This window comes from Episyrphus balteatus, chromosome 2 (assembly GCF_945859705.1).
Source record: "Episyrphus balteatus chromosome 2, idEpiBalt1.1, whole genome shotgun sequence".
Lineage (NCBI taxonomy): Eukaryota > Metazoa > Arthropoda > Insecta > Diptera > Syrphidae > Episyrphus > Episyrphus balteatus.
Window position 1 is genome coordinate 24,188,868 of NC_079135.1, and position 23,411 is coordinate 24,212,278.

Here is a 23,411-nt window from a genome sequence, read left to right on the forward strand (position 1 = left end):
GTCGGTATTTTACAACTTTTTTCGGGATTTTCGAAAAACAGGATTTTAAAAAGCGGGATTCCGATACGCTCCCTTTTTACGTACATTCTTACCTTTTTGCTCTTTCATGTTTCGTTTCTTATTTCAGTCAACAATTAAAAAATAAAACGACAAACAAATAATTCTTCATTTTTATGTAATTATACAAGTATTTATTTATTTTTTTTTTATTAAATATTTATTTATAGTCTATAGTATGAATATACATAGTTCTTATATATTTTGCAATTTATAATTACAATATTATTAACGTCAATTTAAAATTACCAATCAGTCTTGTCATAATATATAGTTTTTTTTTTTTTTCTTTTGTTTCTTTATTCTTACAACGGATACTGATAATTTTTTTTTTTGTTTTCTTCTTCTTAAAGATTTTATAGTTTTTTTTTGTTGTTTTAAAAACGATATTTTCTACATTTTGTGTGTATTTGATGTTGTTTTTTTTTACATTTTTTATATATAATATTTAAATTATAAATTTATTATTATTATCGTCTTTTGTGAAAGAAAGAAAAATAAAAAAAAAATTATAATTTATTGAGCATATATCACAAATTGCAACAGAGATAATATTTTTGTAGATATGGAAATTTTTATTTTTGCTTTTCAAATAACATTATACGATTCTCCATTCTAATTAAAAATAAAAAGAAAAAAAATCATAAATTAATACAAAAGTACTTTTTTTTAATACAATAAATTACCTTATAGTGTGGCAACACTACACTTTTAGTGTATAATTGCCGAACACATCCCAAACAGATATGCATTTTCGATGAAAGAATAAGCTTTTTTTCTGAAAAAAAAGCTCTCAAAGAATGTGTCAATTTTGACAGCACTTCATTTGACATTTCAACAAAGTTATTTCACCACACGACGAATTTTGCATTTTATTTCATGCAAGCGAATTACTCCGTCTGTTTCCTTTTCAGTTTCCATGTAAATACTTTTTTTTTGGCTGCAATTTGTTGTAATTAAAATATTATTGTTTTCGGTTATAGAACCAAAAGTATTATTAACGAAAGAATGCCGGCCAAAAGAAGAACTGCAAAATCCATAGCATCGAGTGGCAATTCAGATGATCCAGATGCCAGCGATGAGTATCGTCAAAAGAGAATGCGAAATAATGAGGTAAATAGATGAAAATAGAAAACAAGAAAAAAAAACAAATTAGTTAACTTTGTTGATATTTTGTTTAATCTATTTATTAAAAATATAATAGCAAAAGTCATTTAAAGTCACCATCAACTTTATTTAAAACCTTTCTCTTTTTTTTTTGTTCAGGCAGTGAAAAAGTCACGAGAAAAAACTAACAAAACAGCCACCGAGCGAAAGCAACGAGTGGAAGCATTGAAAACAGAAAATATTCGTCTCGAAACACAAATCAAAGAAACCGAGAAAAATATCGAGACACTCAAAAGTTTACTCCTATCGAATGCTAAAAATAGTTTGGAAAAAGATAAGCTGGTTAAGGAGATCCTTGCTGAAACTAGTGATAGTGAATAAGAAGGATGTTAATTGTTTAGAATAAGTTTAGAATAGTTTTGAATGTATTTAAATGTTATTTTTATTAGAATAAGAAAGTATCGTTAAAATAAAAATATAGTTTGTATATAATTTAAATCAAGTTTTTGTATCAATTATAAGACGATGTTATTGCGTCATCTATTTTTAATCAAAGAATCTACTTAGGTTCATGACACTGAAATTTAATTTGTGATTGAGAAGGTGTGACGTACATATGAAGCCAAAATGGTATCTTGTTGCTCCACGACAAAACTGCTGGGGGATAGGATTTTGTATAGGGTAGTCGTCGCCAAGACAAGCAAATTGTGTAGTTCCCAAAGTCACTACTTTGGTCACTACGAGTGTTAATTGAGAAATAAAAAGATAATGGACCCTATCCTGAATCTCCAGGGGAATTTTGTTTCCCTTGGAATATTTTTTCCCTTGGAATTTTTTGAGCAATCGTAAATCTCACTCGGAATTAATTTCCAGGGAACAAAAAATCGTAAGAAATGAAAGCTAAATTTCCCTGGAAATTTTGTTGCCGATACCAATAAATGAATGAATGAATAAATTTTATTGAGGCTTAAATAACAAAAATTAAAGTGTTTTTCTTTTACAAAAATTCTTAAAGTTAATAAAATTACCAATAAATTCCGAGGGAAACTTTTAATTGTCATTTTCGTTCCCATGTTTAAAACATGGAAAACATTTCCAGGGCAATTTTTATTTAGGATTGCTCGCTATTAAGCAGTAGAAAACAAAGATATCGAGTGAATGTATAGTTGATATTTGTAAGGGTCATTCCTAATGATAAAATACTTTTTTTTTTATTTTAAGACAAATGCAAGTGTTGTAACTGGGGGGTAGACAGAACCCACAAAGGTATATTGCTCATAGCAAAGATGTGACAAACAAATTTGGAGTGATTTCTTTAAAAGATGAACCTAAAATACTACCATCTCAACAAAAGGGCATTTTTTAAATAATAAACTAGTTTGTTTTGCCAGAGTAAAAATGATAGCATTTTGATCGAAAACCGTTAGGATTAACTTTGGACTTTGGCAATAAATTCGTCTTTCAGAAACTTCTGTTTGGCATTTTATCTTTGACAACTCTTACAAGATGATTGTTTTCAGGACATTCGAAAACAACTATTACTAATTTGATTAACTTTACACGTTTAGTTAAAAAAAAAACTGAACTTAAACAACGGAAAAATAGCATTTTTTCAAATCAAGAAATGGAATTTAACCCTCTGTCGGCACACGGGTGCGAATTTGGCACGACAAAAATGAAAAAAATTACAATTTTTCAAAAAGTGGGTGCAAAAAAGTCTCTTTATAATGGTGTAAATACATTTTTTTTTAAATTGTGAAAACAATATTCGAATTCCTCGGAAAATTCTACATCAATTTCATATAAGTTCTCTCTATAAAATATGAGACATAAAAAAGTTCTAACGACATGAAAAAGTAGAAGTCAAATTCGCACCCGTGTGCCTATCACGTCACAAAAAAGAGGTGTGCCTACAGAGGGTTAAAATAGAAAATTTTCTTTGAAACTAAGGACCAAGTCAAAAAAATATTTGTTTTCAAATCTAGTTTCAAATTCTGCGCAAGACTCGGCTTGATTAGGGTCTGCAGAGAGCTGTGTTACTTTTCAAATTTAACGATAAAAATATAATGTAATTTCCTGGGAACTTATTATTTGTACGAATCATCAGATTTCCGTTAAAATGGCGTTCAGTGATCAGTGAATGTTTTTGCATATTTTAAGTTAAATGAATATTTTGTAATCTGCATAATATGTATTTTCAAAATAAATGCATGTTCTGTTATTTATTATGCAAAAATTAGGAAAAAAATCGCTTGAAATATGATCAAGAGTTATGACTCATGACTTTTGAGAAAAGGCAAAAATGGTTAATGTCGTTTTCTATTGACTTTTGAGATTTTTGTGTAAAATTCTCAGATTTTCCACTGCAAATAGAATATGAAATCTAGTTTTGTAATTGTATGCGAAATCTGTGCGTATAAAAAAAATAAAACAACAACAAATGTTCAGACAAATGTCAAATAGAGGAGTGTGTGTGAAAGTGCGTGCGTTTGTATGCGTGAATCTTGATAAAAATCCAGAATCAGATTCTTGAATCTCAGATTCATTTCTTGTCATTTTTTTGAATCTCAAGACGCAAATAGATCATTAAATCTGAGATTTGTCCACTATTTCCCCTCTTCACCACCCCTTTCAGCTGTCAAATTCACAAATCTCATTATGAGATTCGTCAATAGAAAACGACATAAGCCAATATTTTGTCGAAACTGACAAAAAAAAGTTACCCAAACTCACAAACAACTTAAACATTCAAATAATTGAAAATCTGGCCAATTTTGCTTATTTTTCTAAATCTTAAAGACAAAAGTTCTGAAGTTCTAAGAGACAGATTTTTGAGTAAATAAATGAAAGGAGACATTGCTATGTATCAAATGCTATTGATACCGTGATTTAGATACTTATTCCAACAGCTTTGATTTCCTTTGTTAACTTACAGTGTTGTCGGTTGTTTAATGAAAAATGTTATTTTTTTTGGTTTTATCGAAAAATTTAGTTTTTTCTGTCAAGCTTCAAACATTTAAATAAAAAAAAATAAAAAATTCTTCTTTATGTAAGTGAACGCTGTCTTGGGAAAATAAAATTGTATGCTGTCCATTCACAATTATGTTTGGCACGTACGACAAATTGGCGGGAAGGACTCTACGTTTTGAACTTGATCTTTATTTTCATTTTTCATACACTAGACTTCTTTATGAAATTATGACTATTTCTAAGCTTTTTTCGTCCAAATTAAATGAAAAATATACATAACACTTCGAATTAAAAATTTGTGTGTGAAATTACCTATATCATTTAGCAAATTTCATCAAAAAAATATCGTCTTCAACAAAGGAACAAATAATATTATTTATTTATTTATTACCATCTATAAGTTTACAAAAACTTTTTTAGACTAATCAATTATATACAAAATAATCTTAAATAATTAAAATTTAAACAATGCTATTCATGATAGTACATTTAAACATATTTCTGTATTGATTAAGCTCGAAATCATTTGCATATTCATTAAATTTGATTGGTTCATTTTGACCGTAATTGGTTATAAGAAATATGAAAAAAATCATTGCATCTAGGTCTTAAGCTCCTAGATGGCGCATGTATGTATGTATACCAAACAAGGCTAAAAGCGGGGGACAGTCAATATGCCCTATTAAAATATAAAATAATAAGTTCTTCTACTAGAAAGATGCTAAAATCAATCAACAAGCACCTACTATTATAAGATGGCAAAGAATCAGACCAGTTCAGTTTTCGCAGCGCATATTTTGTGAATCTCTTTTGAATATTTTCAATGCGTATAAGATCTTTCTTGAATAGACGTGACCACACAACGCAACAATATTCTAAAATCGGACGAACCAATGCTACGAAGAGTGCTTTAAATGTATAAGGATCTTGAAAATCGTGAGCGTTTCTACATATAAATCCGAACATAGCATTGGACTCGATATAACATAGTCAATATGTGTATTAAAACTCAAATGAGAATCAAAAATTACTCCTAGATCTTTCTGGCTAATAACTTTTTGTAATTTCACATAATAATAATAATCACAATTGGAGTGACTGATCTAGAAAAAGACATCATAGTACATTTTTCTTTACATTTAAGTTTAATGAGTTGAGATAACACCATCGTTGTAAATTATCCATATCTTTTTGAAGCTTTAAAAAAATCAGCAATTGATTTGACAGATTTAAAAATTTTCACATCATCCGCAAACATCAAACAATTGGAAAAATTTATAACGGCGGGTAAATCATTTATAAAACTTTTCTAAAATTTTAAAACATGTTTCTGACCCAATTTTAACAAATTGTGAGCGATTGCATAAACAATCACTCAACCATTTATGAAGAGATGAGTGAAACCCTAATGAAAATAGTTTCTTTATCAAAATTGTATGGCTTACTTTGTCAAATGCCTTCGAAAAATCTGTGCAAATTTCTAGAATTCTTGAATTCTAGAATTACACTATTTTATTCCATTTGTATTAAATACAATACTTTCAGTATTTCAATAGCGGCAACACTCACTTATTCAGACATTACCATAGCCCATGTAAATGCCACTTAAAAATATGAATTTATGAACACTGTCGAAAAGCTTTATCAAAACGTCAAGTGCATAGAATTTGTTTATCTTTATTTTTTGCTTCGAAAAGTTCGAAATCGTTAAATCCACAGCTCAAAATGTTTAATAAGAGGTAAATAAATTACAAAATATTTCTATTCTAAATAACTAATACCTTTTTTTTTTATTATCAAAAAAGAACAAACAAACGTTGGACAAGAGAAGAAACTGAAGCATTATTAAAATTATACAATGAAAGAAAAGACCAATTCAAAAGGCCACGAAAAAGGAGATTGGCCTTTGCTGAAATTCGTGAAGAAATGATTGCAGCTGGTTTTGTAAGTATTTTTATAAATATTTTATTTATTTTTATCCAAAATACTTTTAATTAGGATACTAATATAACAACTCATCATCTCGAAATAAAAATCCATACATTATTAAGATCCTTTAAAGCGGCAAAAGATAATGCCAAAGCCAATGGAAGTTCTGCTGAATGTCGTACACCGTTTTATGATGAAATGAATGAAATATTTGGTGACAACCTCGCTGAAGGCGATGGTGGTGATGATGATTCGATGGGTGAAAGTTTTAATTTTGGTGCTGTCGATTTGGATAAGGATGAAACCGATCCAACAACAATGGAAGAAGATCCAGACGCACAAGAAGAAGATGTGACAGTTCCAACAAATCCTACCACTTCAAACTCTGCCACTGTTACAAAACGTTGGACAAAGGAAGAAACTTCAATGTTCTTGCATTATTACAATTTAAGAAAAAACGAATTCAATCGTTCGAGGAAAAAGAAAATAGCTTTTGCTAATGTTTTGGAAGACATGATTGCGGCCGGATTTGTGAGTATTATTAAATAGGGTAAAATAGTACAACTTGTAACACTCATGAAACTTGGCAAAAAAATTGCTCTTGGGATAAGAGCAAAGATCAAAAAAGTTTAAAAAAGATACAGTAAAAGATTTGGTCCCAAAAAGCCAATGATTCATTTTATTTTTGGTTTCGAAGACAAATTAAACGTTTATCACAGTGAGCCTGAACAAGTTTAACGTTGACCTAAAATGACGACAAAAACTAAAGATGAGGCTTTGTTCCTGAAGGCCTCAGCAATAATAATCCGTTTTTACCAAAATCGGATTAGCTTCTTTTTTCAAGATACCCCCCGTAAACGTGTTTTTTTCGAGAAAAATTCATATCAACGCAAGGCTCCAGTACGATAACTTAGGCGCCGAGAATTGAAAACGGTTTTTAGTAGAGATATTCAACACAATCATTTTTGGTTTTGGGAGGGAGGGTCTATGTCTCCCCCTTTAGGCGGGAGGGGCAGTTTTTTAAAAAATCAAACAAAAAATTATTAAAAAACAATGGCAACACTTACAGTTAGGAATGATACCTTTTTCAAAAGCTAGAATTGTACACTTAATTATAGTTTTTAAACCAAGTTATTTTAAACAGTTGTTTTCGAAATAATCGATTTCAAAGTCAACAATTATGAAAAAGAAGTTTAAAAAAAATACATTGAATACTATTTTTGTCAAGACTTTGGGTTTCATTACGGGATAAATTGATAAAATAAAATACCTCAATAAATTCCTTATCAAATACTGAAAACCATATGTTTCTATGCCTTCTAGTTTTTGAGAAAATTGGAAAATAGGAAAACTACTTTCTTTTATTTTATTTTCATAAAAAAAATAAGTTTTATTTCATAAAAAGGCTACTGAAAGTAATTAAAAAAAATAAACAAACTGAGTGAATTAAAAAAAAATTAAAAAAATGAATTAAAACTTTTTCTGAGCTTTATCTATTTGTTCTTTTCTTAACCACAATAGCTCAGAAAAAGTTTTTAATTCATTTAAATTAATTTTGTATTTAAAAATTATTTTTTTTTTTAATTCACTCAGTTTGTTTATTTTTTTTTTAATTACTTTCAGTAGCCTTTTTTATGAAATATAACTTATTTTTTTTATGAAAATAAAATAAAAGAAAGTAGTTTTCCTATTTTCCAATTTTCTCAAAAACTAGAAGGCATAGAAACATATGGTTTTCAGTATTTGATAAGGAATTTATTGAGGTATTTTATTTTATCAATTTATCCCGTAATGAAACCCAAAGTCTTGACAAAAATAGTATTCAATGTATTTTTTTTAAACTTCTTTTTCATAATTGTTGACTTTGAAATCGATTATTTCGAAAACAACTGTTTAAAATAACTTGGTTTAAAAACTATAATTAAGTGTACAATTCTAGCTTTTTATGAAAATAAACTGGGCTTTAATAAAAAGCACAAAAAATTAATACTCATTAACGTGTTTTTTTGACTTAAATGATATGAAAGTTAAAAAACGAAGAAAATTGTGTTTGATGCAAAACTGTGGAGAAACTGTTGTCCTCAAAAAAAAAAGTTTTGAGACAAACTAAAACTGTAATAAATTCTTAATTGGTTGTAAAAAAATCTTTCGAATAAAACGTAGTTTGGCAAAGATAGGGCCAGTTAAAGGACAAGAGATCAAAAATCAGAAAAACCGTGGTAACTCGAAAACGGGACGAAAACGAGAAAATTACCTCTTAAGTTTTTCGACTTAAAATGACCTCAGGAATCCATGGTTTTCATTTGGGGCGGTGACTGTGAGACACCCTGTATACGGTATATACATATTTATTTATATTTATTATTTTTGAGTATTTTTATAACACTTCATATATACAATACTCTTTATAAATTTGTACATTAAGGTGGAGCGATTTTATTTTATTTTTTTTATTTTCGAATTGGCATAGTAATAAAAAGTTGCGCCATTTATAAACGAACAAAACTGTATACTTAAAATTTTTAAATAATTTCATTTTGAGGTGCCCGAAGCCCTCTGAATGCTTAAAAAAAGGACTTTTTGACCTTTAAACTAAATGGGGAAAAATAAAGTTCAACTTATTTTTTTTTTTTAATTCATGTTTCACTGAGTTTGAAACTTGAAAAAAATAAGTTACTTGACTTTTTTAATATATTTTTTAGAAAAAAGTCTTACGAAAAGTATGAACATCGAAATTTAAGAATTCTTGATTTTCAACTAACCTCACCTTTGTTAAGATTTTTGATTGTAATCTCAATTAAAAGTGAAGTGAAACATATTTTTTAGATGATTCAAACTCAGTTAAATACGCATTTAAAAGAAAATCTATGTTGAACTTTATTTTTCCCCATTTAATTTAAAGGTCAAAAAGTCGCCTTTTTGCGGTAGATTAATTGTGCTCTGCCCGTTCATGAACCGACAAATTATGGCTAAAGCGAACAAATGCCTATTTTACCTGTATTAAAAATAATTTGTGTAGGTATGATAATAAATTATATAAATATTTTAGGATCCCAACACAAAAGTTAATCATCTGGAGGTGAAAATGCAAACATTATTAAGATCGTATAAAGCCGCTAAAAAAAATCCAAACTTAATATGTAACCCATTGTCAACTGAACCATTTTTTGAACAAATGGAAGAAATTTATGGAAATTTCTATGACAATAAGAAAACTAAACCCAATTATAACGAGTCCCTTGATGTAAGATATATTATTACTATATTAATATGACGTAATGGAATATCATTTTTTTTTTCAACAGGAATCAGAAAGTCCTATTGATTATTTATCCGTACCAAATCTCTTTCCACGAGATTCAATCGAATCAACATCTAATACAAAATCCGAGGAACACATGTCTAGTTCTGAATATCGAAGGAGACGTTTGGAGCAAAAAGAAAGGAAATACAAAGCCGCTGACAAATATAGGAGGGAGTATATGCAACTAAAAAAAGAGTGGGAAGAGAAGAAATTAGAACTTATGAGGAAAATTATTGAAAAATAAAGTACCTATACAAAATTTTGCATGTTGTACACAGAATAAACTTTCTTTCTTATTTCAAATCGAGGATGTCATTGCTTTCTTACCTTCTCAGGAGTCACAGATAAGGTTTATGAGAGAGATTTTTTTAAATAATAAAAAAAATAATTGAGGATTTTGTGTTTGAAAACAAGTTGCCAGAAATTTTTCTACGAAATCGTGGAAAAACTTGACACAATCGAGTATCGGCAACATATAATTTGGTTCGACTCTAGGTTAACGAGTTAACTCGATAGTACCAAGTTATGTGCTGGCAGTAATTTTAATTTGTATGTAAGGTAACAATTTTTTTTTGCTGATTTGGCAAGGCTCGGTTCTGTTTTGGCCGTGAAACTGTTAAAAAAAAGTTGTAGAGGAAATTGTTTTTATTCTTAAAATAATTTTATATATTTTATCCATACTTAAGTGGATTTGGTCTCAGCGTCTAAATTGACTTTTGCCCACTTGAGCTCAATATAATCTGGGTTGCGAGAGAACTCTCAAGCATTTACTTGACAGTTTCCTCATTTTATATTTCAGAATACACTCCTGCTTAAAATTAACACACGCATTTTACTTTTGTAGTTAGACCACTATTTATTATTTTAAATGCTTTTAAAAGTCTAGTTCGTATTTTTAGGTCCATTTTCTTCACTCGGAGTTGAACAAAACTTGAGAATTTTTATATTAAAAATTCTCAAGTTATGTTCAACTCAGAGTGAAGAAAATGGACCTTAAATGTTTGTTTACTTTAATATCAAGTCCAAAAAATGCTAAACATCAACAGTAGTGTGGTCCACGTTATAAGGCAAAAAAATAAACCATATAATTCATTAGTTCCCCACGCATTATTTTGCTTCAGACTTCAATACCAACACATGCTGAAAGTTTTAGCCCTCAAAAGTAAAAGGAAGAGGGCACTCATCAGCTTTGGAATATTAGACTTTGTTACCCTTACCTTACCCTTAATATCTGATTATATTGTATTAGGACTTGGCTTGAGGTTGGAATTTGGCTTAAACATGATAAGCACGCATGTTAACGACAACCATGTAAATGATTTTCATGTTTCTTTATTTTTGAGTCACTAGCTCGTATTTCATTGATTAATTCTGTTTTGTTAACTTTAAGCAAAAAATACTTACAGACGAATTTAAATGAACAAAAATTATTATCTGTGAAAATATCACTTAACTATTGGTTTTTTATGAAAAACTTTACCACATCATAACTTAATTCACTTGATAAATCAAAACAAGAGTTAATTAATAGGCATGAGGACCCAGCTATAACAGCATGTAAGCAAAAACTTTGAACTTGTTGAGCGCCCACTTACACTTCACCTAAAAAGCTGAAATTTCACGTGTGTAATACAAAACACATATGCAACCAATTTTTGAGTGGGGAATAACGGAAATGTAAAAACCAAAAAATTGGACCACCCTAATCAACAGTACTATCAACAAAAAAATATATACACAATTTAACAACTCATAGTCCAGTAATTTTAGGTTTTATCTGCGGAAAATTTCCTACTGGGCTGAATTTTGGTATACACCTTTATTATGGCGTTTTGATGAAGATGTGAAAAATCGATTAATCTTCGATAAAAACCTCACAAATGGAGCAAAATAAACCAAAAATATTTATTTTTTTCGTATGCGAGTGCAATCTAGTCACCTTCTCTGCGCTCTACATATTTTTCATTTATTCAACTACACCTTTTTTACCTGAAGTCTGAAAAAAAACTAAAAACCTATAAAAAAAAAAACACAACTAGAACCTCCGTAACTGGAAAATGCAATGCATTTGAGAATTAGCGGGTTTTTTTTAAATTGTTATGTAAGATAATATGTAACAAAAAGCACACTTTACATGTATTAAAGTTTTGGTTTGAAGAGAAAACTATTAAAGTTTTCAATTGCGAGACTAAAAAATCAGATCTCAATCCAAATTGAGAACATGTGGGAAGACGTAAAGAGAGTTTTTGATAAGAAAACATCAGCGAATGCGTCCTTGTAAACTTCAAAAACGTTACCGCCATTTTCCTGTAGTTTGAGTTTTTATTTAGAAAAACTAAAAATTCATTTTATTTTTGTAATTGATCAAATAAACATAAATAAACGCATGTGAACTCAGCTAAAGAATATCTTACATAAATGCACAAAATCATAAAAACTTCTATTTTTTTGTAATCTATTGTGGATATTGTATTAGCAAAATATTATTAAGTGTTTTTTTAAAGCCGCCTATAAATAGGCATTTGATTGCTTTAATTAAAACAAATTGAAAATCTAGTTCTGTATTACAAACATTTATTTCAATTCAAGGTACTTCTCGTCTGTACGTTTCTCTTTTCCAAATTTAATTAACAAAAGATTGACATTGACTATATTTTACTGTGCGACACACCATGACGCCGACACGAAGCAAAACAATACAGCTAGCTACTCTATTTAAGCAAATAACATCCGTTCGCAGTTTGTATCTAGTTAGTAAATTACTTTCGCTCAAAAGTGTCCACGATGTCATTTTCATTAGAGGAAGAAGTTTTTTTTTCTGTTCTGTAGCTAGAGGAAATGCTATAGATAGCTATAACACTCTTTGTCTAGTTTTGCATATTGCACAGTTCTTCAAAAGGGGTGTGTTTTGTATACTTTTTTTTTTTGCTATTTGCTTTAGCTAAACCTTGTTTTGGTTTTCATATGGGTTCTAATAATACTTCTATACAAATTTTGAAAGCATGGTTGAACTGTTTGAAAAAAAAAATCTCGAAATTTCAATTTCACAAAAAAAATGTGTTACAAAATTATTTTTCCATTCAATTTAATTTTAGAAAAACAATAAATTTCAGTATATTTCGTAAATGATCCAAAAAACTTTTACCACTTAAAAAATCATAAAAAAAAATTCCTTAGTTTCAATTGAGGCTATATTATTCAAACTGATGATTATTAAAATAGAAACAACTGTGTCTGCCTACACATAATTTTTTCTACAAAATCGCGGCACAAACTGGTGAGTGAAGCTAAATAACAAATCACGATATTAATGGTATGACAACAAATATAGCTTCCGAGTATTACACCCTGGCCGTAGAACATTGAATATTTAACACAAAAACTATCTAAAAGACTAGATATTATATACATTAACGATAATATTAAAAGAGAAAATCATTCGTCGTTCGGATATTCATTTCAACCACGTGCAATGAATTTACCATCACAAATTATGTTAATTTTTATTTGAGCAATAGAATAAGTAAAAAAAATAAAAATTCTTGTCAAACTACAGATAAATAGATAGAAGCTCTAGTTTTTTGCTTTTTTTCTAGTCAAACAGGGACATTAACGAAAAAACACATTAAAAACTTATTTTTATTGACGAGATCTGAAGAATGTATAAGTTCATAGGTCAGAGAGATAAGGTTTTTAATTTGATTTAAGTTAATTTTTTGGTTCTTTGGTGAATCATGAGTGAGTTCGTTTTTGATAGTTTTTACTATTGGAACTTAATGGGTACGTTTAGAATTCGTAAAAAAAAAAATCCAACTCGTGATAGAAAATGTGAAAAAGAGGGTTCCTTCCATAATAATGTCTGCCTGTATGTTTGTACATTAGTTCGAGCTTGAAACGCAGAACCAATTTTTTTATTTGAAAGGACTAGAACATAAGAATCTAAAAGCTGGTGCAGGGAACTAAGACCACGGGAACTAAGTCCACTGAGGGACTTCGTTCTCATTGAGTGGGAACGAAATCCACTTTAGTGAAGTGGTTTTCTTTCCCATTCAAGGTGGGATTGAATTCCACTCTCTAATGGGAACCTAGTACACACTCAAAAAATTAAAAGAGAACTTATTTCCAACAACGATTTAATAACGAAAAACGAAAGTAATTAAATAAGCGTGATTGTTCGTAAAAGCACTTTTTAGTAAAAAAAAACGCGCAAGGGCATGAGTCCCGATTTTTCGGAATTTATGTGTATATCCCACTTTACTAGAATCCAATTCGGGACTTAGGTATGTCCCTCACAACTGAGACATAAGTCCCAAAAAAACAATTTCGGCACTCATTTCCCACATGTACTTTTTTTTATTTTTGCGTATAAGTACCTGAAGAGACAAGTTAATATGACCACTGCTGATGAAATAGTAGAACTGAAATAGTAGAACCGGTCTTGATTCATTTTTGTCGGTAGTAGCTAGTCCAATGCAAAGCACAATTATTACAAGATGTTGAAAAACAAAAAAGAAGTTGGCAAACTTAATGGTTAGTCGAAATAGCATCGTGACAAAATAAGATCATGGAAAGTGAAAGTCTTTTCGAAAATATTTTTGATATGTATTCTTTTTGAGTTAATAACAGGGTGAAGTGAAAAAACTTTTGCTCACATGAGAATCTTTTTAATTTGTACAACCCAAACGCGAAGCGGAAAAAAATTTTGCCCAGGGGAGAATCAATTTTGAGGTGTGAAAATAAAAATTCGCGCGAATTTTTATTTTTACACCTCAAAATTGATTCTCCCCTGGGCAAAATTTTTTTCCGCTTCGCGTTTGGGTTGTACAAATTAAAAAGATTCTCATGTGAGCAAAAGTTTTTCCACTTCCCGTTTGCTAAATTATAACACTTCACTAACATACAAACACTTGCGTCTGCCTGGCGATCTAACATTACCGAAACAGAGGAACGAACTAGCGTTAGCGGCCATTGTTGGCGTCTTTTTAACTAACTGAAACCTTGCCTGGGTCGCTTCATGGGTTCTCAGTATTTTCAATCCCTTTTAGGGTTCTCTGTCCCGCTCACGTAACTTCGTTGCTCCGCTAAGGGTATGTAAAGTCGCCAGCCAATAACAACACTTTTTTAACTAAACTGTGCCTTGTCCCGTGGATGTTAATTCCAAATTAAATGGAACTAACATCCAATTGGGTTAGTTCCGTGGGTGTTACACTCTTTTCAGTTTCTTGAAAACGGGATCTCGAAATGAAAAAGTCAAATTAAAAACTCGCGACTCTTTTTGTTCTTATTTAACTTCTTCTTGGTGAAATGGGAATTAAGTTAACATTCAGAGGGAACGAAAACCACACGTTTTTTTCTGGAATTAGATTCCCACCTAGCATGGGAACTTACTCCACTTTACTAAAGTGGGTTTCGTTCCCACTGAGTGGGAACTAACTACCTCAGTGGACTTAGTTCCCGTGGACTTAGTTCTTCGCACCCTAAAAGCTCATTCTTAAAGAAGTATCCAACTCCGTTCCTTTTTTCGAAGCTTATAACCACTTATGAAATTAAACGAAACTTTCAGATTATTTTTCGACCGAAATTTACATTTTTTAAGTTCAAAACTTCTTATTGAAATAAATTATGTACAAATTCAGTAATTCAAAGCACCGTGATATTGCATTTTTTAAATAAAAAGTTTAATGAGATTAGATAAACACAGCTCTGTATACCCAATGTAAACAAATTAAATGGACCATTCTTTTATTTTCTTTCTTCGGTTTAATTGTGCGGCGCTAAATTCTTTAAATTTTTTTTTTTTTAAATATCCTCTTTATCTCATTCCTAGAAAATTAAAAATTAATATCTGCAACTGCTTTGATCGAATGAATCATAAACATTCTTATTTTTCTCATCTGTTCTTTTATATGGTTTATTTTTTTTGTTTTATTAATTCTTTGGGGAATTCATTCATATGAAAATAAATTGATAGGAAACTATTTTAGGCTTTCAAAGTTTTTTTTTAAGTTTTCCACTTTGAACAGTTTCTCACTTTGTACATTTTTTTTTTATTTAAAAAAAAAGAAAACAAATTATACAGGGTGTCCCAAAAGTAATGGATCAAACGAAATATGATGATTGGGGAACTTAAGGGCTCTCAGAATTTGGTAACTTGTTCATCCGAAATCCTTACGGTTTTCGATTTAATGCAATTCTTGTGCAATTTCGAAAAATTCCTACTTGGCAACAGTATTTTGCTTCCTGCGCCCATTATTGATTTTTGTTTTTTTAATTTCTTTTACGAAAACATTGCCAAATAATTAGGAACTATTCATTTATCAAAAGATTTTTTATTCCATACGCCATTTCGCTGCAAATTAACTAACAGTTTCAAGTTTTATAAAAAATCTATTTCTAACTTTTATTTGAGAGCAACACCGCAAAAAAAATTTGTACGGTGTGACACTGGTTTATTATTTTAAAAACTTGTCCCAGTATTGCAGTTTTCAAAAAAGTATAAAAGTTTCCAAAGTTGAAGCTAGATCGAAAATTATTACAATTTTAATTCAACAAAACAGGGTTTTTCAGAGCAAAAACAAACAAAAATAAACAAATTTTCTTGAACAGTTGTTTGTTTATTTCTCTTTGAGCAAAAGCCTCTATTTTTATTTGAATTTTTGCTCTGAAAAACCTTGTTTTGTTGAATTTAAATTGCAATATTTTGCGATCTAACTTCAACTTTGGAAACTTTTATACTTTTTTGAAAACTGCAATACTGGGACAAGTTTTTAAAATAATAAACCAGTGTCACACCGTACAAATTTTTTTTGCGGTGTTGCTCTCAAATAAAAGTTAGAAATAGATTTTTTATAAAACTTGAAACTGTTAGTTAATTTGCAGCGAAATGGCGTATGGAATAAAAAATCTTTTGATAAATGAATAGTTCCTAATTATTTGGCAATGTTTTCGTAAAAGAAATTAAAAAAACAAAAATCAATAATGGGCGCAGGAAGCAAAATACTGTTGCCAAGTAGGAATTTTTCGAAATTGCACAAGAATTGCATTAAATCGAAAACCGTAAGGATTTGGGATAAACAAGTAACCAAATTCTGAGAGCCCTTAAGTTCCCCAATCATCATATTTCGTTTGATCCATTACTTTTGGGACACCCTGTATATACATATTTGTATGTAAGTTTGTAATTTTGGCATGAAAGGAAGCCAAAACAGATTATCCTGTTCAAGGTGAATAGATGGTGAATAGATAGGCGTTTTTGTGCCAACACGCAACGACACTACAGAAGAGTGCACAGCACAGCATAGACACAAAGCACAATTTTGTCTAAAAATAGATAAAGTGAGGATAACCAATTCAAAAATGCATCACATCTCAAGGCAATGACGCTTTGATTGTGATTTTGTTTGTCAAAAGCGTAAAAAAAAACATCTTAACTTTTCATAGATGACTTTATAGATGCACATCCTTTGCACCCTACCTCTGTTTCCGATTAATAATAAAAAAAAAAAGTAGTGGTGAGTCAAATTTGCACCACTCATAATAATACAATTAAACAACTTAGATTTTATATCATACTTATGATTTTGAAATATTTTTTGATTCGAAATTTTATGAGATCTAGATACGTAAGATTGATATAAAACAAAATTTATTGTTATAATAGGCATGCAATTTAATGTTTTTGTCTTCATGGTGTAGTATTTAAATTATCAGAAAATAAAAGAAAAAACTTAATTTTATAACGAAACTTATATGTAGATCTTTGTTTGAAAAATATCGATTTTTTTTCAACATAAATTAAGAATAAATAAATAAAAACAAGCAGAGGGTTTTCGGAGTTTACTCCATCATGGGGTTTTTTAAGTTAACGGAATGTCCAAAAATATATTGAAAAATACTACCTAGCACCGAAACGAATGAGACCTATGTATATGACTTGAAAGGGTATCAATAGAAGATAACAAATGAGTCGTTATATTTGAAAGTGGTTTAAGTCACATTTTGCATTCTTTTCAAAAAATATAAATTTATTCAATCAAAAAAGCAACAATTGAACGGATATTTGCTGTAATTTTTTCTTTGGAAAAGAGATACCGTTAAATCGCGGTTATTTTAAAAGTCAGCTTAATGGTTTCTTTTTTTTAATGGACTTACATTATATCACTTTCAAATATAACGACTTTTTCCCATTTGATTCGAATTACATGGAAAATCTCCGAGGGATCCAAGATTTTTTAAGTGCTACAAAAAATCTCAGGCTAGGGCTCCTTTTTTTGAGACGAAACATTCATTTTTCAATTAATTTATCAATTTTTGTCCTCAATCAAAACAATTGGTGATTTTTCACTATTCTTATTAGTTTTCGTACAGTGTATGCCTGAACGTGACGGCATTGACGTCATGTATTTAAGTTGTAAGCTTCTCAATGTTCTCCGTACCGAAATATGAATTTAAAGTCACTAATTATTATTTTTACTGTTCTAAAGACTTAATTGTTTAAGACCAATAAGAACATAGAGCAATGTTTTAGACCTTGTGTCAGCGCGCTTAGACTTCGCTTTTTCTCAATGCCACTGAGGTTCTATTTGCCTGACATGCCAATTTTTAAGTTGGAAAATGCAAAGGTAAACTTATTTGAACACTTTTGTAGGTAGGTAAGGTACCTACCTAACGAAAGTACAAAACCAATGAGCAGATGATGATGATTCAAAAACAAAATAGGTAGGTAGCAATTCTTAACAATTTCAAATAAACAAAAAAAATTTAACAATAATATTTACTCATCAATATTAATTTGTTTTAAGTCGATTTTATTTGCTGAGTCATAGTCATAATTCGAAATTTCCGATACTGTTCATTTACTTTCTGTCTCGGAGTGACTCATTTTAAATAATCAAACATCCACCAGCTTTACAAAAAACAAGCATTTTGTCTTTACACAACACAACAACTGATACAAAAGACCTTTTAACATACACCTAACATGCCTGCTTTTAAAATAACATAAATGCCCTAAATAACTTTAAAACCTTTTCAAAAAAAAAAAAAAAAAAACAATTTACCTACCCACATACCGAAAAATTAATTTTGCAACCCGTTGACATTATTTCCCCCAAGGCATTGTCATTAATTTATCAGAGGCAGATAGCTAACAAAATTGAAGTGATTTTAAAGTCATGATAAATGTTATATACATATATTTCCTATAACTTGAAAAGTAGCAACAATTTTTGGGCCATAATAAAATCGATTAAACCCTGACTCTGAAAACAGCTGCTATTTAAAGGCTAAATTGTGGACTATAATGGGGAACAATAAATTGCAATATAGTTTTCACTCCATTATTTAATTAAATAAAAAAAAAGAAGAAACAATTAAAGCCTCCTCTATTAAAGGAATAATCAGATAAACCAGAAACTCGTTCATCTTGTGCCGTCCGTTTATGGGAGGAACACTAAACTGCTGCTGATAATAAATGGAGAACAAAAGCTGAGGGTGAGTCTTGGGGCGACTTATAAAGAAAAGAAAGAGAGAATGCAATGACCTGGTTTCCTTTTTAATATTTAATTCACAAACAAAGAGAAAAATCAATTAGTAGTATGGTGAAGGAGAGATATGGTGATATGACACTACCTTGTTGCTTTTTTGTTTAAATAGAATAATAGTAAAACAAACAATAAAAAACACCTTTTTTATTTATTATGATAGGAGTTTTGTTTTGTCTATATTTGAAAAGCTGCCGTATAGGTAGGGTAGAGTCGCTAGTAGCCGGCCCCTAAAGGATTTTCGAATAATTCTTGAAGTAAATTGTATCCCCAAAAATTATTTTGTTTTTAATTCAAACGGCCATCCCATCTCGAGAAATAGATAGTCGGCTATTACACGGTGAGGCTTGACTCTTTTTGAAATTCAATGAGTTAGAAGGGGACGCCAACATGATTTTTCTCTTACCCACTCATGGAATTTCAAAAAGAGGCGCGCCTCTTGCGTCTCCGTGTAATAGCTGACATACAAACCAAAAATCATCGTTTATCCACCCTACGTTTAAGAGATATTCAAAAAATAAATTTTGTACTTAAAATTCAAAGTCCCATAGAATCCCCAAAAATTCCTTTTTTTTCAAAAATTCAAATTTCTGTTTGTCCACCTCGAGTTCAGTTCTATTCGTATACCAAAAATTGTGGTGTATGCGTAACTTTTTTTGGGAATTTTGAAAATTTGTTTTTTGAATATCTTCTAAACTTAGGGTGGACAAAGGACGATTTTTGGTATACTTAAAGAGCTCGAGGTGGACAAACCACTTTTGATTAAAAAAAAAAGTAATTTTTATAGATTTTAGGGGACTTTGAATTTTCCAGTACAAAATTTGTTTTTTGAATATCTCCTAAACGTAGGGTGGAAAACCGATGACTTTTTGTTTGTATTCATTTCTCGAGGTGGATAAACGATTGCCGTTTGAATTTTTGGTTTTAGGGGAATTTAAATTTTTTAGTGTAAAAATTGTTTTTTTGAATTGCTCCTAAACGGGGGGGGGTGGATGGGAAAACCGATTTTTTGAAAAAAGGGACTTTGTAATTTTCAGTAGGTACACTTTGGTGTATGCGTATTTTTTTGAGAGTTGATATACAAAAAATTCTTTTTGCAATATCTCCTAAACAGAAGGTGGACAAACGATGATTTTTGGTATACGTGAAGAACTCGAGTTTGAATTTTTGAAAAAAAAATTTATTTTTGGGGATTTTGGGGGAATTTCAATTTTTCAGTCCAAAATTTGTTTTTTGAATTGCTCCTAAAAGGGGGTATGCATATAGAGCTCGAGGTGGACAAACAATTGCAGTTGGTTTTATACGTCTATCTCAAAATTTGAGCGTTTTAGACGATTTTTCATTTTTCAGACTTCCTATAAAAAAAAAAGATTTGCTCAAAAATTTGTTTGAAGGGTGGACAAACGAAAGTTTTGGGTGGACAAACATGGACAAACGGTGAACAAACAAATTAGACAAGTTTGGTTCAAAAATTTTGAGGTCGCAGTTCTGGCTTCACGGAGCTGCCGGAATTAGGCGAGTCTACCCTACCATATTGCCATGCTTTATCTAAATTAAATCTAAAAAAAAATATTCAACACCTATCAAACTGATAGAGCAACTCAAGCATAAAAGCATGTGATTTTTCTAGCACAACATCAACATGAGATTATGATAAAAACCGGCGAGCTAGATCTAGCTAGTCTTTTATGGTATCACAATGGATCCATAAGGGTCTAAGTGTGTCGGGTAATTTGCCTGACAGCCACTACTACCTAACCTAACCTAACCTAGATCTAGCTGAATTATTTTTGTCACAGCAGACAGAGAAAAAGAGGCAACAGATTTTGTAAATTGTAGAGAAACTAGTGAGTGGCAGAAAACACAGAGAACAAGGAAAAAGGGCTACCTACAATCTGAGAGGACCTAAATATGCATAATGGAGGCGCCAGGAAGTTCTTAGAATTATTTCCCATACTCTTCTAACCTATATCAATTAAAGAAAGAAAAAAAATCTACTACATACTACTTTTTTTTTAACTTACCATCGAATAAATCTAGTTTTTCCGTATGCAGCGAAAAGACCTCGTCCATCTTCCTTGCTATAATTTGCATACGTTCTTTGTGTTGGTGTTTGATCAGTTTTTCCCCGTCCCTGTACATTTACTTACACGCCGCAGAAGCGTGTAATTGGTAAAACGTCAAAGAAGTTTTCACCGCAAACAACACACACACACACTCAAGCCAAAGCAATTAAACACCCCTTTAAGGGCGAAAATGGTGTAAACAACAAAAAAAAAAATATAAAGAACTTTTTTTTCGCAACAATATTCTTTCTCTCGTTCGATTCCGATGTAACCACTTTTTCGTTCCCAATCAGAGAGAATCTAGTCCACTGTCATTATTTTTTTTTTTTTCAATTGATTTTGTTACCAAAAAAAAATAGGAAACTTATTACCGTGTAGTGTGTGAGGCTTTTTAATATAAATTAATAAAGAAAGGATTTTTTTTTTAAATTAATCAACTTAAAAAGAACACACGGGAACGAGAACGACAACGGCGACAAAAAGCATCACACTTGTCTTGAATTTAATTGACAACGAGACTATATTCAATGCTTTTTTAGAGGTTTTCGTTTGCGTTGCTTTGTGTCTTCTCTTCCTTTTCGATTTTGGTTTTTGAAAAGCTTTCGTGTGTTTTGTACTTCTATATGTGTGCGTCGGCCTTTAGCCAAGCGAGCAGCTGTGAATGCGAATGCGAAAAAAACGAATTTCTGCAAATAAAAAGCACAGATGCACATGATGAGATGTGGGAGTGAAAGAAAGGCAAATAGCAAACAAATTAACAAGTGCACATGCAAGAGCATGAGGAAAAAGAATTGATAAGAAAAGGTAAGATAGTATTAAGTGAGAGGGAAAGAAACTTATTGAAGAAAGCTTTTGAAATGGAGAAAATAGTGATGCCGTTGATACTATTATTATTAGTACTACAAAGTAGTAGAAGTGCCATCAGAACACTCCGTTTGTATTGTGAATCAAATTCTGTCAATTTAAGTAAAACTTTCAGAAACAATAAGCTTATTTTTTGTATTCTATTTTATCTGTTATTTTCTGTCTATGAAGTTTTTACTGCAGTGTGGTAAGCTGGCTCTATCTAAAATATGAATATGAAAAATAAAAACCTTGTACAACAAAACAAACAAAATTTAAAACAAAATATCAAATATGTCATTGACATTCACAACTTTTACGTAAAGCAATGCATTTCTTATGGGAGAGATTTTTTTAAATTTTTTTCCGAAAAAAATATTTTTTAATTCACCATAGGTGTAAACCATAAACAAAAAATACCAAGACTGGAAACTTTCGTACGTCTTTCCCCCCAAAACCCTTTTGTGTACAGTGTTGTCTGTGAATATATGTGAAAGCCACCACGTTGGTAAATGACGTTAACACGCACACATTTATAGATTCACGACATTCACCACACATCGGACACGAACACAACGATAGGTTCACGACATTCACCACACCTCGCAGCTTGTAGGCAAACGTCAGATGACCGCCGAGTTTCCAGTCTTGGTATTTTTTGTTTATGGTTTAAACACAAATCGAAAAAAAATGTATTTTCACCACGATTTCTTTTCGCTTAAGCCTGGTACGCTGCTCGCGCTAAATTTTAGCTGAGATAAAATTCCCATACAAGTTATCGATAACTTGTATGGGATCCATTTTATCTCGGCTAAAAATTTTCGATAATTTGTATGGGAGCTAAAATTTAGCGCGAGCAGCGTACCAGGCTTTAACGATGTACATCCCATTGTTTTTGCGTAAAGCTAAGTATATAGTTCTTCTAGGAAAAAAAAACCAATGCATTTCTTATGGGAGAGATTTATCCGAAAAAAAAATATTTTGTAACTCACCACAGCTGTAAACCAAAATTGAAAAAAAAAAATATATATTTACCACGATTTTTTTTTCTCGCAAAACAATGTGCAGCCCATTGTTTTTGCGGAAAAAAACTTACAACTGTCATCTTATTTGCCACTTATTTTTTTTTTTCATCAGAAAGAACTGTATACCATTGTGTATATATTACCATAGTACTATCATGAAGTAATACGATCTAAAGAACTCTAGTGGTGACTTGAAAAAGCAGAATTTGTATGAAAAAAACACACTGAGCGCCACCTCAAAAAAGTGGCGACATGAATTAACACTTCACGACTTCATGATAGTACTATAGAAATATTATATACAATGCTGTATACTGGGCTTTGAATAAAACTTAAAATTGTCATCTGTTCATTACAGACATTTTTTTCGTCACTTATTTTTTATCAAAAAGAACTACTTTTTTCTAAGCCGTTTGTACTAAAACGACAAAAAAAAAACGACTTGCTCTGAGAGCACCAATGTTTGTTAAATTAGAAATGCAATTTCCCAGTTCCCACTAATCTTCGTCCTTCTTCCCTATGACATGACAATTGCTTTACTCAAGCCCCAATTTTGGCTACCATATGT

The 23,411-nt window shown here is 30.6% G+C and overlaps 2 protein-coding genes and 1 long non-coding RNA gene across 3 annotated transcripts; 2 read left to right on the forward strand and 1 right to left on the reverse strand.

Moving 5' to 3' along the window:
* Positions 1-293: 293 nt before the first annotated feature.
* Positions 294-21,070, reverse strand: LOC129909853 (uncharacterized). The gene is made up of 3 exons (XR_008771446.1): positions 20,934-21,070; positions 744-1,084; positions 294-672 (listed from the first exon to the last, which is right to left on the reverse strand). It is a non-coding gene; the product is annotated as an uncharacterized LOC129909853 (long non-coding RNA).
* On the forward strand, positions 874-1,662 carry LOC129909852 (CCAAT/enhancer-binding protein gamma). The gene is made up of 3 exons (XM_055986972.1): positions 874-978; positions 1,041-1,170; positions 1,324-1,662. The coding sequence occupies exons 2-3, from the start codon at positions 1,066-1,068 to the stop codon at positions 1,543-1,545; spliced, it is 327 nt and encodes a 108-aa protein (XP_055842947.1). The 5' UTR covers positions 874-978; positions 1,041-1,065; the 3' UTR covers positions 1,546-1,662.
* LOC129909851 (uncharacterized) lies at positions 5,744-9,670 on the forward strand. The gene is made up of 5 exons (XM_055986971.1): positions 5,744-5,873; positions 5,940-6,078; positions 6,133-6,594; positions 9,113-9,307; positions 9,369-9,670. Exons 1-5 carry the CDS (start codon positions 5,860-5,862, stop codon positions 9,609-9,611), a joined length of 1,053 nt encoding a protein of 350 aa, XP_055842946.1. The 5' UTR covers positions 5,744-5,859; the 3' UTR covers positions 9,612-9,670.
* Positions 21,071-23,411: the final 2,341 nt, after the last annotated feature.

Bases quoted from the DNA above. Each gene is read 5' to 3' on its own strand.
- LOC129909852 (XM_055986972.1), top strand. From the start codon at position 1,066: ATGCCGGCCAAAAGAAGAACTGCAAAATCCATAGCATCGAGTGGCAAT. The intron at 1,171-1,323 runs GTAAATAGATGA...TTTTTTGTTCAG, and splicing joins AGAGAATGCGAAATAATGAG to GCAGTGAAAAAGTCACGAGA.
- LOC129909851 (XM_055986971.1), top strand. The intron at 6,079-6,132 runs GTAAGTATTTTT...ACTTTTAATTAG, and splicing joins AAATGATTGCAGCTGGTTTT to GATACTAATATAACAACTCA. The intron at 9,308-9,368 runs GTAAGATATATT...TTTTTTCAACAG, and splicing joins ATTATAACGAGTCCCTTGAT to GAATCAGAAAGTCCTATTGA.